The sequence below is a fragment of the Glandiceps talaboti genome, chromosome 11 (assembly GCF_964340395.1).
Source record: "Glandiceps talaboti chromosome 11, keGlaTala1.1, whole genome shotgun sequence".
In the NCBI taxonomy this organism is placed as follows: domain Eukaryota; kingdom Metazoa; phylum Hemichordata; class Enteropneusta; family Spengelidae; genus Glandiceps; species Glandiceps talaboti.
The window spans coordinates 1,305,568-1,322,500 of NC_135559.1; the positions used below are offsets into that span (position 1 = coordinate 1,305,568).

Here is a 16,933-nt window from a genome sequence, read left to right on the forward strand (position 1 = left end):
ACCAAAACTATTACGCTCTGCCACTGCGGTATAGAGCACTGTCTTAGCAGATTGATACTCACCGAGTTATATATATATATATATATATATATATATATATATATATATATATATATATATATATATATATATATATATATATATATATATATATATATATATATATATATATATATATATATATATATGACATGTATGACCTTTGGACTAATTTGTCAACTTGGGAAGGAATCATCAAAGGTTGCATAGAATGTAATCAAGTTGAATTTCATGATACCATGACACTTTTAAACAGTTTTATCTTTTTTGAATTTTCGTACTCTGTACAGTTTGTCGTTATAGTAGAATTAATTTATGTGTCATTTTTAGTTATGTGTTTTAAGTTGAAGTTTTGTATTTTTTTAATTCTGATGAAAAATAGATTTTTTAAATTTTTGCGCTATACAAATCCTTACTTTATTGTCTTTATGTGCACTGTATAATTTATTATATTATGAAATGGGTGTGACATGACGGTGGAGAGGTTTGTAATTCTATAAGTTAAAGCTGAAATCGTTGTAACTAGGTATTATTTTTTTTCGATCCGGCAACCAACAATATATTCACTGAAAATGTTTAAAATACCAACAATTAGACATAATTGTACATGTCAGTTAGAGGTCTATTATAACTGTAAGTATAGTAATATATTGAATGGGATGCTGACTTCAATTTGAAGGATTTGTTGTTACAGTACCATATTATGTATAGCCACACCAATATGTTTACTAACAGGTGATTCAACAATTAATACGTGCAGGATGTATGATATATTAAAGTTCAATTAAGTAATTATATCTGACAAAACAGTTTCAAAAAACGTTCCAGTTGCAGATAGTGCATCTTTAATCACCAACCTAGCCTACCTAGTTCTACCAAGTTTAACCATCTGCAGCAACAAAGACTCGCTCTTCGTATTTGCAAAGATTGCAAGTTTGAAGAAATGACTACTCATAGATTATCTTTGATGTAATTCGCAAAATCTGCATGCGCTCTACGACTGACTAGGAATGGCCCCTCGGGATATACAGTTATTCCATGGAATCCATCTTCGTAATTCTTCCATGTAACTTTAACTCCGGCCTTTTCCAGGTTTTTGGCATAAAAGATTCCATCATCCCTCAACACATCAAACTCAGATGTCAGGATATAAGCTGGTGGAAGACCCCTTAGGTCAGATCTCATTAATGGAGCAAAGTATGGATCTAACAGAATAGTCTCTATTTTCATTGAGATATCCTTTTCTCCGACGTTCAAGGTCATTGGCTCTTTGTAACTGTATTGCTTGAATTTCGTTGGAAGAAATTTATGGGCTATACGATCTTGTGTCTTGTGTTTTATTTCAGGGGAAGTGTGGTTGTTGGTTACCATGGCATCGAGATATCTAAGATCCCCATTCATGTATCTTGCCCAATACTTAATCATTTTCAATCTTGGGAGAAAGAAGAGATCACCATTCTGTTGATATGATGGCGTGTCAAAGTCTACTGCCTGTAGAGCTGGATAAATCAGACCCTGGAATTTCAATTTCGGCAAGTTCATCTTTATGTATTTTTCTTCAAAAGTTAAAACTTGAGATACAGCAGCAGCAAGGTTACCTCCAGCACTGTCTCCAAAGATACCAATACGATGCTCATCGACGTTGTAGTCAGATGCATGTTGTAAAAACCACACGGTTGCTTTCAGACAGTCATCCTTGGGAATTGGGTATTTGTGTTCTGGTGCAAGTCGGTAGCTAGAATAGAAATATAACTTTCTTGATAATTTAAGTTTTTGAAGTCAGTAGTTAGAATAGAAACATAAACTTTATTGATAAATTAGGTGTTTACCAAATGTTTAGAAGTATGTCACTCTGTACATTTATGTATGTATGTATGTATGTATGTGTGTGTGTATGTATGTATGTATGTATGTATGTATGTATGTATGTATGTATGTATGTATGCATGCATGCATACATGCATGCATGCAGGTAGGTAGGTAGGTAGGTAGGTAGGTATGTAGGTATGTAGGTAGGTAGGTAGGTAGGTAGATAGATAGGTAGATAGGTAGATAGGTAGGTGTGTGCGTGCGTGCGTGCATGTGTGTGTGTGTGTGTAAGTATGTATGTGTATATATGGATGGATGGATGGATCGATGTAAACTGCCTATTTTCACAATCATATGTTTAAAGGGTAGAGATAACATTGTATTGTACTGGATTGCTAAGATAACACCAGCTTTAGGTTGGCTACTCATGGCAATCTACAACATAGTAAATCAAATACGAACAATAACAATAAATGTGATACCTTTCCCAATTAGGAACATAAATTACTTTGTCTTTTATTGTATTCAAAACTAAAACATCTTTGACCTCTGCTGTTGGTCTTACATCTATGATATTATAATTAGGATATTCAGCTACTCGGGATGTTACTTTAACAATCTCTGCTTATTGTTAGCTTGAAGATTAGTTCACTCTATACTTACTCGACAGAAACCACAACTGCACCGGTTGTTGCCGCCATTCTCTCGCTATAGAAATGCAAAGTTTCTGGAAGAGTACACAAATGATAAGCTTCACCGACTCATAAAAATATTTTAGTGCTTTAATGATTGTTGGAATACATTAGGTCGGTGAGGATCTTTGTTCTTCGCTAATAGGTGTCATTCACGATAGAGCTAGATAGTACATAGCCTATCATGACACACATTTACACGCATCAATGAGAACATTTCAAGTATTTGACAAAAGTATAACTTTGGAAATACAAACTTGTTTATTTTTTAAATGTGTAATCAAACGGCAACTTCCAAGCATTTTTGTATCATACATACATACATACATACATACATACATACATACATACATACATACATACATACATACCTACACTAGCTCGTACCCAGCCACCACCATGTATGTATACCATTCCTGGTTGCAGTGTGCTGTCCTGGTTGTCAGGGCTATAGATACGAACTCTAACACCGTCGATTGTTGTATCTATGTATTTTACTGAAGGATGTGTGAGTCCTCTAGCAGCAAACCACAAATCAAGATTTGAGTGAAACCTTAAAACATCCATTTCATCCATGATTCCTAAGAAACTAGCAGTCTTGGTCTGTGAAATAAAATAAAACCAAACACACACACTTAATGTTTGGTTATCTTACCGCATTATAAGAATTAAGATAATTTCACAATTGAAATGTACAAGTATAAACTCTAGAAACAAGTCTGTTTCTAAATCTGACATTTTCATGATTGTTTCGTCCATATTGATTATGATAAGTAAGTAAGTAAGTAAGTAAGTAAGTAAGTATTACTAAGTAAGTAAGTAAGTAAGTAAGTAAGTAAGTAAGTAAGTAAGTAAGTAAGTAAGTAAGTAAGTAAGTAAGTAAGTAAGTAAGTAAGTAAGTAAGTAATTTTATTATAGTGACAAGAGGTAACAGAATACCTCCCAGCCCATCGGGCTTATAAGTCACCTTGAACAAAAAAAGGATACATTGACAATATAGAGAGTTTAAAGTGAAAAAAAGAAGTACATACACTGTGAGTAATTTTTTTAACTAACATACTTCAATGAATTTTGCCGTATTCCTAACCTGATTTGTCACCAAGTACTTTAATTTCTCATTGTCTGACAGTGTGACGTATTCGGTGTTATTTTCCGTGTTAGTATAATTATTACGTATGCCATCATAAAGACTGCAATGTAAAATAAAGTGAATCTCATTTTCTATAGCGTAGCCTATATAGCCTATCGCCCACTGATTCGTTTCTATATCTCCCAGTTTCTAAACGTAATGGTAAAACCCCTGATCGAAACTTTGCCATAAAAGATCGCTGACTTCGTGAAAGACTCATATGTAAATGACCATGTAAGCTTATTTACCAGCAAACTGACTAGTTGCCCTCTAGCATAATAAGCTCTGACCCAGCCTGGTTCTGCAATACCATCTGGAAGAGGACAATATAAGTAGTATGCCGACAGTCCAGCAACTACAGTGAGTAATATCAAGTTCCTCATAGCAATTCTGTAAGATAAATAAATATATACATTGTATGTATTGTATTATGACATGACGTCATTAAGAATATAATTTGGTAAGTTTATTGATGTGACTGTTACTTTTACTGAGTCATTTGCATAATTAATGATTTTCAGTAATTAGGCTATATCTTATGAATGCACATTTCAATTCAAGAATTTATTGTTTTATCTCTTTCAGTGTTAACACACAATGCTTTGTGGGGTATTTGGAGTAAGCGTCTATTTTAATGTGTTTTGTCTGTTGTTTGTTTTGCTATGGATTATTTTCTATAATCTGAAATAAAGTGATAATAATAATAATAATAATTAATCAGATTTCAACTGAAGGCCTTCCATAAGGGCAAAGTCTTCAGATTTCATTCCTACACACAATAATTGTTGAGAGTAAAATTCTTAATTATGCGATGAAACATTACAATTAACAATAACTATTACACCAACAAAAATGTACTGGTTTGAAGATTGCACTCTTAAGAATGAGCCTCATTACTGAAAATCATTAATTATGCAAATTACTCATTAAAAGTAAAAGCTACATCAAAAAGCTGTTTAGGATATGTGCACTGTGTTATGACGGATGTATGTAATAAATTCTTTTGAATTGAAATGTACTTTCATAAGATACAGCCTAATTATTAATCATTAATTATGCAAATAACTCATTAAAAGTAACAGTCACATCAATAAACTTACCAAATTATATTGATAAAAATATAGCCTAATTACTGAAAATTATTGATTATGCAAGTAACACTGTGACATTAAAACTAACAGCTACATAAAAAAACTTGAGCGCTTAGTTATGTTTGAATTATGTGTCAAATTCTATTGACGTTCAAGTGTGTATATTCAAGATATGGCCTCACTGAAAATTGCAAATTATGAACACAAATCATTAAAACTAAAAGCTATATAATCAAACTTTATATGACACATTCACTACGTTATCATTAATGTTTTACCAACTTATATTGAATTTGAAGCTGTAATTCGGAAGATATGGCCTAACTACTGAATATCATTAATTGTGCAAATGACTCAAAAAGCAAGCAGTAGCAGTTATGATTTGTTTACGAGACGTGTGCGTGTGCGCCCTGGTATCATGAATTTATGTATCAAATTATATACAACTTGAAGCTTGAATTCTTCATATATAGCTTAATTACTGAAGATAACTAATTATGCAAATGAAGTTATTAAAACTAAAAGCTACATCAACAAGCTTTTCAGATTGCATCATAAAATGAATAGCATTGCGATCCCTTCCGGGGTAATGAATGTGAATGAACTCCATGAACCTTTGCCCGAACCAATTCACTCAACGTATCACATAAATTTACGATTCTTTGTGCATATTGCTGACATTCTAGCATCGTGGATAGTATCGATAGAAACTTAAATTAAACTACCTTTACATTGATACCAATCAAGTACTTAAATAGTGCCCAACAGTTCAGATGTCAGTGGCCGGTGATCTGCTAGTCTCGCTGCCAGACTCGTGACTATCGTCCCTAATCTGTTTATGTATGTCTAGCGGCGCAGTCGCAAGAAGAGAGGGACTTGTCAAGTTCCTCTCTTCTCGCGGCTGCGCCGCTCGGCATGGACGATAGTCACGAGTCTGGCAGCGAGACTAGTGATCTGCCAACTATATATCTCTGCAAACTCGACAACGCGCGTACTGCCTCTATGGTTACATTGTTACTTTAAATATGCACAACGACTTTTGATACTTTAAGGCCCGGTTACACGATGCAACTCGACTAGCAATGCACCATGCAATTCGTTGCATGCGACGAATTGCATCGTGTACTCGCCCCGTCTCGAGTTGCTTCGTGAGTTGCACCGTGTAACCACTTCGTCGCGTCGCAAGTAATAACCTTTGACATATACCTACGTGTCAAATGACGTTCAGTGTTATGGCCGCCATGTTTTTAGTATAAATATATTCTATTTCAGCAAGTATTTTTGATATAATTTCGATTTATCACCACGATTACCACTTATCAATAGTATACAATGTCTATGAATGTTTGATCTCCGCTGAATATCATTTTATTTCCAACTTGAATGCAAGTAGCGACATCGGAAAGATTAACATCGCCCTAAACGAACTTTGAATTAAATAGTTTTACTATCGATACCTCAACAAGTTTTCAGTCAGTTTATTCGTAAATATTAGCAATTTCATAGCATTTTTGCAAAATTCCTGCCGCTAGAAGATTTGACTTCGATGACCTGTAACTTTTATATATCTACGCATGTGCAACAGTTAGCTCTTGCGACTCACCATGCAACGAGTCTACGCGCTCCGTCGCAGTTGCAAGCCTCATCGCATGCGACGAATTGCATCATGAGTTGCATCGTGTAACTGGGCCTTTACGCTTGCGTGAACCTCGTTCGCGGAATTATTTTATATGCGGTTCAGAAGATTAGAATAGAATCTTTATTGCATCCGTTACGAAATTGGATTTATTGCAATAAGTGTTTGATGCATAATAATATATCCTTGACTGGTTATATTTTCTCTGGAGATACGTAAGCTTAATACATACTCCAGAAATCTCGGGATTGTTAAAGGCAACCGTTATCCACCAGAATACTTCATGCCCTACAATGGTAGCATTATGCATGACCCACAGAATAGATCCCCAAACGAGGGCCCGGGATGATTTTAATTTGCTGTTTATCTGAAATCAAGTGCAATGTAGATGAGTAAAATCATGAAATGACTCTCCACAACAAAAAGTTAATGAAAATGCCTTTATTTCCAAGAGTGGTCTTCCCATGTAATCTCTTTTTTTTTTAAAAGTCGTTAAAAGACTCATCTGAACTCGTTATTTTCACAACGCGCCAATGGTTGAAGGTGGTGGAATGTTATCCTACTGTCCGTTTCATGTTATCGTTCACTGTCTCTGTTTTGTTTGACACAACCAGTACAAAACTGTGCATTCTACACTTTAAACTAAAATCGCAAAAACTTGCAACATTTTGTCTAAAACGTATTGCAACTAGGTGCACTTATGCGGGAGCCAATGTTTTGATGTCTGCATTTGACGTCAGCAAGGTCGCATATTGGCGCATTTTTTTTGACAAAATGTTGTTTTGAAACTGTGTTTATAAAATCTTGCAATCTTGAAGTGTATCACGTGTATTTGCTTCCTGACTTCAAACACGGCCAGTGGACGGTAACATGAACCTGGCCGTACTATTGTCCATGTGAACTATTACATAAATTCAGCTTTTAAAAATCATCTAATTAGAACAGAGTGAATAAGAAGTAAAATAAATCCACAAGATATGTCTGCATAAAGCGGTTGGCAACCACTGGTTAGTAGACTTGTGCAATCCTCTTCATCAGGACTGTCAATGCACATCATGTGCAACACATCCCTAAAAAAATTAGAGAAAAAGTATACATGATTTATCAGTTTCCATGTCATGTACATTGTGTATTTTCTTGCCTAATCGGTTGGGCTACTTGCTTTTTATTGTGTGTGTGCATGAGAGAGAAAGAGAGAGAGAGAGAGAGAGAGAGAGAGAGAGAGAGAGAGAGAGAGAGAGAGAGAGAGAGAGAGAGAGAGAGAGAGAGAGAGAGAGAGAGAGAGAGAGAGACAGAGACAGAGACAGAGAGAGACAGACGACAGACAGACAGACAGACAGACAGACAGACAGACAGACAGAGGGGGAGGGTAGCAAAGTGTTCAGATATGTATTTAAGCCTGGAAAATGCATTAATTTATGCTTTGCTTTGTACGACGTGTAGTTCATTGATCATTGTTATTTAAATACCATACTTGGAGTAGGATAATGTTACTTCTTTACTGCATTTGCTATTTAGCATTTCTTTGAACAGAACAGTGGCAATCTCAAGTGCTTCTTCATTGTAGTAATATCACATGTACTTACGGCCCCATACCGCTGGAACTTTCATCGTTTGACAAGAGATACAAGAAAGTAACCACTGAATGAAAATAAACTATAATTGTAAATATAGAGTATGACACAATACCTTGAATTTTCATTACATTCATGAGGTATTCCTTTATCGTCAAGAATGTTTGTTAACTCTTGGATAGATTTCGACGTACAGGTATCTCTAGAAAGGAATTGTAAAAGTTTAGTTTTAGATTTATGTGCATGTGTAAATCATCCAATTTTAGTTTCAAAGTTTAATTAGAGCTTACATTCTTAATGAATGAATGAATGAATGAATGAATGAGTGAATGAATGAATGAATGAATGAATGAATGAAGGATGTTTTTAAACCCGGAACATTGATATTCTTTTCCTTCTAGGAATTCATTTGCATATCTTAGCTTGGTTATAAAAGACAGAGATACAATGAAGATGTAAAAACATTACGAACAAAACAAATGACACGATGTAAGGTTTCGGAATAATTTGTCTGACGAAATTTTAAGAACACGTGCGGTTTGAGCATGCTACGGTACATGGTGTTAATGCTAAGACTGTGTGATTTTGTCCGTGGCTCTTTTATACACAACCGAAAGTGTGAAACAAAATAATAGATATTATTTTGAACACACGAAATAAAATGGATGATGTATATGGTTTGAAAGAACTTTATGTTTGATATGAATATGCATAAGTGGTTGATTACATACCCTGGAGTTTCTCCAAAGAAAGTGATTAATTCGGTATCAAAGAAAGTAACAGTGTCTGACGTAATTGTAGATAGCTCATACTCTGTAAAAAAGCTACACAAAGAAAGAGCAAATATAATATATACTAACTGCAATGTCCGATTAAAATGCCATTGTGAGTGATATTGCATCGTGTTGTTATAAAACTACTAGTGCACTACGGATGTATACAATAGTTGGAGAAGTAACTACGCAGTTCAGTGTTTAGTTGAGCAATCAAATGATATTGCTGCCCAGGCAATATAAAACGTGGTAGGAAATGACACTTATGATGGCGTTTGTGTTTCTAGACTGAACTGATGACTATGGTGTGCGCAGTGTACAACAGTGCGCAGACGAAAGTCAAGAGCATATCGTTTTCAACCTTCAAGGACATTTCTATTTGTCAACTAAACTTTCTCAATATTAATATTCACGTCACGTGCACCACACTTGTTTGTGTTAACACCATTTAATTCAGAAACAGAAATAGAAATTAAATTTTTCAAAATAACCATTCTTTATTTACCTGTCGCTTAAATGGAATGCTCCACCGGGACGGTTACTATTCAAAAACAGTCTCGTTTTTCCAGCTGCGTGCTCTGCAAACTTAAAAAAAATATTGTCATGACGATGTATTCAACATGTGTTAAACTTCTCAGTATTGGAAGTGATTCTAAACATCTCGTATGATTTGTACAACGCTGAATATCAGTATCATTAAACAAGAGAATGCGTGAACTAAAAAGCCGCAGTGAAGGAATTGTCCGGTATGACCATTTTCAATCAGAATTATATGCAACCTGATTAATATCTGATGTGGTTAAAGCGGCTAAATGCTTTATCTACCTCTATTTCCACCGTTTTCTGTCGTTTGTTTTGTTCCGAGTGACCACGTGGGATTTTACATGTAATCAGATTGAATTATATGATACTTTTACAATTATCTTTATGATCTCTGTGATGATACCGGAGACACTTTTAAAAGTAGTAATAAAATATTTCAACTTACATAAGTTGAAGCCATCGCCCAGAAAGCATCAATTGAGCCCAGTCCGAAGTCACACTCTCCCTCAGCGGGACAGGCTGTCATATCCATGCCGGAAGGATCAGTAGTAGAACCGCAAAAATACAAGTAATTTCCCATATAACCGATAAGTGTTGTGTCTAGAGTTGTTCTACGCCTTCCTCCATATGCAAATTGTGTTACGGTGTCATAGATGTCCCAGCCATCCCAAAACAAAGCCTTATATGGAATAGAAACGGCAAGAACATTAGGTTTATATTCGATTTGAAAATGTAGGCAAATAAGGTTGATGTAATTTGTATTGTTGTTGTTGTTGTTGTTGTTGTTGTTGTTGTTGTTGTTGTTGTTGTTGTTGTTGTTGTTGTTGTTGTTGTTGCTACTACGGTTTCTTCTTTATAGTTTCTTTTATAGTTTTTCTTCACTAAGCCATAAGGATCGTGACTAACAACCGTTAGCAATTCAAGAATATTTTACTAACATGTTTCTAGGTTTAGAAATGGAAAGAGTTGTGTTTTCGACACCCCTCTTTGGCCAAATTTTGATCTACGTGTTGACGGAATTACATAATTATGGTATCCTCTTTGACGTGGTGGAAGATAGTTCCTAGCAAGTTGATACAATGGTAAATACCTACTGTGTCTACAGCATACTCGTGAGCAGCAGCCATCTTAAAAGAGTCGTAGCTCTCCTGTGTGACGTCACATGGGTCACGGTAAGCAAACGCAGAATAAAATAACTCCCATAGTTCTGTACAGTTCGTGTCACTATTGAAGGCATAAAACAACAAATAATGAAAGGATTGAAAAGAAAACACAGAAAGCATTCTTATTCGGGTACTAAATAAACTACCCCAGCGTTCCGTTATTGGTAGAATTAAATGAGTGACCGAAATATCAATGTTCACAATTTTATAAGAGAAGGAATTTAGTCACGGTTGGAATAATGAATATTAGCTTTCGACAAAGCAAAATTACTGACAATGGAGGCTTAAAAGTTCTAAAAATAATATATATATATATATATATATATATATATATATATATATATATATATATATATATATATATATATATATATATAGACAGTGCTCTATACCGCAGTGGCAGAGCGTAATAGTTTTGGTAGTACTGGAACTCTTTCTTGGGTGTAACTCGGAGTTTCACGCATATTGCGATCATCAGACACTCTCTAATATATATATATATCTTTTTACAATAGTGTAAATTATGTAAATGTACGAGTACTGTACTGATAAGTGCTAAGTAATATGCAAGTAGCTTACTACGTTTGGTTACATTGCATGAATTATCAAACTTGGAGCACCTTTTTTATATGAACACTTACATATACCGTTATCAGTATGTATCGTATTCCTAATAACGTTTACCTTAAATGAAGTGTAGCATGATACGATGACATTGATAGGTTTACACAAAAATATCATATATGTGCCGTTTGTCTACTATCGTAATATGAATGGCATTATCTGGGTGCTTCCAATATCTACTATATCACTTAATACTTAGATTACCACCTCTGATGCTCCTTATCTCTCGTATAGCACTAATAATTAACTATGTTTCAATAAGTAGAATTATATGAGTAATTCTATATATGGGACAAATATAACAAGTAAAAACGTTCAGATCTGGAGTTAGATTTTAGCCTGAATGTATCATTAGTCAGCCTCAGGACAATGAATCCATACAATTCCTTTGGCAGTTAGAACTTATAAATGGTATTCACAAAGAGCACTGCTTGTTTGGCCTTGCCTACCTTAATATCTCTTTGGGCACCTTTGGGTTGACGTAACCCAATTTGAAATCTTCACAACGGCCTATCACAATATCTTGGATTTCCGGAGGTGTACCAGGACCTGTGAAGCTGTTAGACTTGATGCTCGTAATAGAACGCACAATAGTCACAAACACAAGCAACGAAGATATCTGATAGCCAGCCATTTTGCTTTGCCATTAACGTAGAGGTTATATGTATCAAACGAGTGCACTATTCGGACACATGCGCAGAAAAACTTGGCCCAGAGTACTTATGATATAAAAATCTGACATGAAGAACTAGTGTATGACCTTTACAAGTTATTGCAATCATTGATAACAGTCGAATCAGACACCACTGCATCACGTAAAAAAGAAATAGTATAGCTCGTTTTAAGGTCACAACTGTCTGTTGTTGGTAGTGTTGCTGGTTAGTTTTGGTTGTTCTGTTGAAGTTGTCAGTGTATTGTTTGAGATCACCATCTGGGTCAAAGGTGATTCTATTCGATAACGGATGGTGACCTTTATAAGAGTTTATAACTATCTAGATAAGATACATCGTGTTGCTCTGAATTAGGCTTCTGCACGAATGGCATATAACTACTACCGTACTCATGTGGTTTCCAAAGATGAAATCAAACATTAATGATATAATGTGTTTGTGTGAGAGATCGTTGTAAAAATATAATCATGTCACAGATGAATGTTTTTGTATCGTAAACATGGTGCTTTTACATACGCATGTGAGTTCAATTAAATAATCTAGTAAATTCGTGACGTCATTGAGGTGAAAGAAAAAGTAGTATATTTAATGGAGGAGGTCACAATATTTAGAATAACAGGGTGCAGTGTCATTACCTTTATGGAGTTTGTGGTCTCTCCAGTAGTGTTATTATTATTATCATCATCATCACCACCACCTCTATAGTGATAACAGCAAACAACACCAACAATTAGATCCCCCCCCCCTTTTTTTTTCTTGTCTATTAATACTTAAATTATTTGACCGAGTTGTAAAAAATCCAAGCGATGTATCTATCATATTGGCAGTATAAACATAGTGTTGTCATTTATCATAGATATGTCACATTCAAACTAGTATTATGAAAGTCAGTGTTTATAATGAAATCAGGCAAATTGTGCTACTACAAAGTCATTGTTTGTATTAGGCCTACAACATGGTTCCGATTACATTCAATTTCAGAATAGGTATGGTAGATTTTTGTTGATTTTGTTTTTCGTGTGTGCGTGTCTAGTTCAGGTAGTTATATTTTCCGGTGTTTTCCATATTGTCTCTGTGTTATTGGTTTCTTCCCATCAGATGTACAACCACTACAGATTGGAAGAACAGTTTTATATTTTCTTTTTGAGTTTATGTCAGTTTTCACATCCACTTTTTCTCGCGGGACTTCACAATTTTAGGGACTTTTTTTCAGGAATACATCGAAGGACATCTTTCAATCTTGTATTCAAGGAAACAAAATAAGAACTCTGAACGGATTTGATATTGAAATTTAATTTTGGAACAAGTTTACAGATTCTGAAGCAAAGATCAAGTAAACTATATGAAGTTTTTACTACTAAAGTATCTTATAGTGACACATATGTCGTTATTAGTAGTCTAACATTCCGATGTCACCAACTTTATTAATTAATTGCGACAGGGTGTAAACTTATAATGTCACAGTTGTAGAAAGCAGGTCACTAAACCGGTATGGTTATACAATGTTATCAACAGCCTTGCTTTTGTCAACAAAATAAGAACTCTGAACGGATTTGATGTCGATAGTGAAATTTGGAACAGCACGTTTACAGATTCTGAAGCAAAAATGAAGTAAGTTTTTACTACTAAAGTATCTAATAGTGACGCATATATCGTTTTATTAGTATTCTGACATTCCGATGTCAAAGAATTTCTCCATCTTTATTAATTCATTGCGACAGTTTATCCATTGATAATGACACAGTTGTAGAAAGCAGATGACCAAACCGGTATGATTATAAAATGTTCTCAACAGCCTTGCTTTTGCCTAAAATTAAATCTAATCAGCTTCTGTGTAGAGGGCAATTAATAAGTAAAGACTATAAATTAACGGATATGTAGTGAATGAAATCGTCATTTGCTTTCCGTCCTACGGTAAATGGTCCTTCCGGATATTCTATGATACTATGGAACCCATCCTCATAGTTATGCCATGTAACATCAACCCCAGATTTTTCTAGATTTTTAGCATACAAGATTCCATCATCCCTCAAGACATCAAACTGAGCCGTGAGTACGTAAGCTGGTGGAAGACCTCTGAGATCAGATCTCATTAGCGGGGCAAAGTATGGATCTAAGAGGACACTCTCTATTTTCTTGGAGACATCCTCATTTCCGAAGTCAAGACTCTCTGCTTCTTTAAAACTATATTGCTTGAATTGTTTAGGAATAATACTGTGACTCAGTTCATCCTGCGTCTTGTGTTTTATTTTGGGGGAAGTGTGGTTGTTGGTTGACATTGCGTCAACAAACTTAAGATCTCCGCTCATGTACCTTGCCCAATATTTTATCATTTTTAATTTGGGAAGATAAAACAGATCCCCGTTCTGTTGATATGATGGCGTGTCAAAGTCTACTGCTTGTAGAGCTGGGTAAATCAGACCCTGGAATTTTAATTTCGGCAAGTTCATCTTTAAGTATTTTTCTTCAAAAGTTAAAACTTGAGATACAGCAGCAGCAAGGTTACCTCCAGCACTGTCTCCAAAGATACCAATACGATGCTCATCGACGTTGTAGTCAGATGCATGTTGTAAAAACCACACGGTTGCCTTCAGACAGTCATCCTTGGGAATTGGGTATTTGTGTTCTGGTGCAAGTCGGTAGCTGAAACGGAAAGAATTCAATGTTCTTATGGAAAAGATAACTACTTACTTTATACTTTAGTACATAAAATTGGCATACACAGTCATTAAAGAAAAGGAATATCAGGACAAAAATGATTTCAACATTAATTCGATGTCACTTAACGGCAAATTGAGGATTTGACTTTTGCATTTAACCTTGAAATAAAAGTCAAGGTCACATGTATTATTCTTCCTAAGAACCAAATTAAGCTTTTTGGTGACATATTTTAACTTCAGTTGAAAATGTTAGCATGGATGTTTTATCAATGGATCGGCAAATCATTGGGATGAGTGCGAAAATGGAGATCTTAGGAGTGTTTAATAATTATATAAAAAGATAAAGTCCTTCACTGAAAACATTATACCCGTTTTTGAATAAAATATAGAAAAAATTAGAAGAAAGACAGGAAATCACACATTTTACAAAAATTACAGAGTGGAAAATCGCAATCTTGGTTATTACTGTTGACCTTCTGAAATACATGTATGAAAAGAATATTCCAATGAATGGAATTGATGGCACATGAAAACTAAAACTATTGCATTAGTATTTGCAATATGTAATTTGTAATTAGTAGGTCCAACGAATTTATTTCATTTGTGCAATACCTACTCAATTGACACGATAACAGCACCAGTTTTTGATGCAATGCTTTCACTTAGGTAGTGAAACGTATCTGAAAAACAAAGTGAATAAAGATTAATAAAATTACAATGTAAATTTGATAGGTTATTAATCTAGCCTCTGGGTTCATAATATCAAATGAAAATTACTATCAGACGCAAACAAAGTTTTGGAGAAGTCAACCAAAAGTTAGGATTCGCTTCCCAGAAATTGTTTGACTCGGTGAGTATAAATTTTCGTTTGGAAGGTTTTATTTTTGTTATCAATAATTCAATGTAGGAATACATAAATGATAAAATTGACAATATATAGTTTCTGTAATTATTAGCTTTAAATTTGCTTGATCAAATTAAAGTTTTAGACGTGACCTTTTTTTACAAGCTATGATACTACTTTTTATTTTAGTTTTGAAGAGTTTAGAACGACATTCCTGACGGGAAATAAACGTTCTCGTTCAACATCATTTTTTGCATCCTTCTTTTTCTACAGTTGATTATTTAATATTTTCTTAATCTTTCCTTGACTAAATTAACATTGATCACCATAATTTTATAACTAAGTCTAAGTTTGTTTGTTACAAGTATTACACATATATATTTACAGGACGATTTTCTTTGAATACAAGCCATCATGCTTTTCTTTCGTGTGTAGTGAACTATACGTAAAGAGATGACATTTCAGCGAACGTATTCAGTTTGCAAGTTTTAGTCCGGTAATACTAGTATTCGAGATAGACGAAAAGTTAAATATTTCACAAAAACTATGAATACAATGGGAAAGAGGATTAGAAAGACACCGGTGCAATGTTTGTGTCTAACCAGCAGATCTCATTTTTTCTCACTTACCAGCGCGCCCTCGTACCCAACCACCACCGTGTATGTATACCATCCCAGGTTGCAGTTTGTCGCCTTTGTTGTCAGGGCTGTGGATACGAACGTTAACACCGTCGAATGTTGTATCTGTGTATTTAACTGGTGTATGAGTCAGTCCCATAGTAGCGATCCAACAATCCAAATTTGAATGAAATCGTAAGACATCCATCTCCTCCATCATTCCCAATAAACTAGCCATATTTGTCTGTTAAAAATGAAGAAAAAATACATATCATATAATAATCAGGCATTAGAATACCTATCGGTCTACTGAGGGCGCTGTGTATGATATGGCCAGATATGATATGGTCAACTCACAGTCCTGAATATACATTGTTTATATAAATATTCTGCGAAGACCGTACCACCGACAGAACAAGAGAGGTGAAAAAGAATTTCAATTTGTTGTTTCTTGGCAATGGTGTGTTATTGATGTGACGTCATGAAATGATTCTCCAGAAGCCAAAGTTTATGAAAAATGCCTTTTATTGATTTGGGTGGTTTTCCTCTTTAATACGATTTTTCGCCACTTGGGGATTCATATCTGTAAACCCCTTTAAATGACACCGTTCCACCGTGAACAGCCATAGACCACAATAGTGCCGAACATCGTATTTTTTCTTACATGGCCAACTTGTGAAATGAATTAAATATGGTAAGATCTCTCATAGTTTTGTTTCACATTGTAGGATCACTATACGTAACATGTCCTCCTGTAATAGTTATCACGTCAGCCAAACACTACCGCTCCTTACCTTTCACACACCAACAGTCCACGAAAGCATGTCATTATTTGTAACACTCTTATATTTTGTCAAGTTTAAGGATACTTATGGAATAAATGAATAACGTTCACTTGGTACAGTTTCAGATTAATGATGTCGGTGCATAAATTAACATATTTACCAGCAAACTGAACAACTGTCCCCTTGCGTAGTGAACTCTGACCCAGCCTGGTTGTGAGATGCCATCAGGAAGTGGACAATATAAGAAGTAAGCAGACAGTCCACCAAGTATAACGATTACTAT

At 34.9% G+C, this 16,933-nt stretch overlaps 3 protein-coding genes across 3 annotated transcripts in view; all 3 read right to left on the minus strand.

Annotated features, from left to right (window-relative positions):
• Window positions 1–424: 424 nt before the first annotated feature.
• LOC144442399 (neutral cholesterol ester hydrolase 1-like) lies at window positions 425–5,613 on the minus strand. The gene is made up of 5 exons (XM_078131734.1): window positions 5,486–5,613; window positions 3,918–4,059; window positions 2,912–3,143; window positions 2,512–2,575; window positions 425–1,774 (listed from the first exon to the last, which is right to left on the minus strand). The coding sequence occupies exons 2-5, from the start codon at window positions 4,050–4,052 to the stop codon at window positions 991–993; spliced, it is 1,215 nt and encodes a 404-aa protein (XP_077987860.1). The 5' UTR covers window positions 4,053–4,059; window positions 5,486–5,613; the 3' UTR covers window positions 425–990.
• Window positions 5,614–7,324: 1,711 nt separating this feature from the next.
• Window positions 7,325–11,707, minus strand: LOC144442638 (ADP-ribosyl cyclase/cyclic ADP-ribose hydrolase-like). The gene is made up of 7 exons (XM_078132017.1): window positions 11,523–11,707; window positions 10,381–10,510; window positions 9,732–9,965; window positions 9,249–9,328; window positions 8,702–8,794; window positions 8,086–8,172; window positions 7,325–7,466 (listed from the first exon to the last, which is right to left on the minus strand). The coding sequence occupies exons 1-7, from the start codon at window positions 11,705–11,707 to the stop codon at window positions 7,325–7,327; spliced, it is 951 nt and encodes a 316-aa protein (XP_077988143.1).
• A 1,421-nt stretch (window positions 11,708–13,128) lies between these two features.
• Window positions 13,129–16,933, minus strand: part of LOC144442504 (neutral cholesterol ester hydrolase 1-like) — a 5,795-nt gene continuing 1,990 nt past the window's right edge. The window contains exons 3-6 of the mRNA XM_078131865.1: window positions 16,811–16,933; window positions 15,878–16,109; window positions 15,021–15,084; window positions 13,129–14,387 (exon numbers count right to left, since the gene is read on the minus strand). The exon at window positions 16,811–16,933 is cut by the window's right edge and continues 21 nt beyond it. Coding sequence (XP_077987991.1) covers window positions 13,604–14,387; window positions 15,021–15,084; window positions 15,878–16,109; window positions 16,811–16,933 — 1,203 coding nt within the window. The 3' untranslated portion in view covers window positions 13,129–13,603. The remainder of the gene's footprint in view (window positions 14,388–15,020; window positions 15,085–15,877; window positions 16,110–16,810) is intronic.

Bases quoted from the DNA above. Each gene is read 5' to 3' on its own strand.
- LOC144442399 (XM_078131734.1), bottom strand. From the start codon at position 4,052: ATGAGGAACTTGATATTACTCACTGTAGTTGCTGGACTGTCGGCATAC. The intron at 2,576-2,911 runs GTATGTATGTAT...GTACTCTTCCAG, and splicing joins CTGGGTACGAGCTAGTGTAG to AAACTTTGCATTTCTATAGC. The intron at 1,775-2,511 runs GTAAGTATAGAG...TTTCTATTCTAG, and splicing joins GCAGTTGTGGTTTCTGTCGA to CTACCGACTTGCACCAGAAC.
- LOC144442638 (XM_078132017.1), bottom strand. From the start codon at position 11,707: ATGGCTGGCTATCAGATATCTTCGTTGCTTGTGTTTGTGACTATTGTG. The intron at 9,966-10,380 runs GTAGGTATTTAC...ATTCCATATAAG, and splicing joins ACGAGTATGCTGTAGACACA to GCTTTGTTTTGGGATGGCTG. The intron at 7,467-8,085 runs GTATTGTGTCAT...TAATTTTTTTAG, and splicing joins GAATGTAATGAAAATTCAAG to GGATGTGTTGCACATGATGT.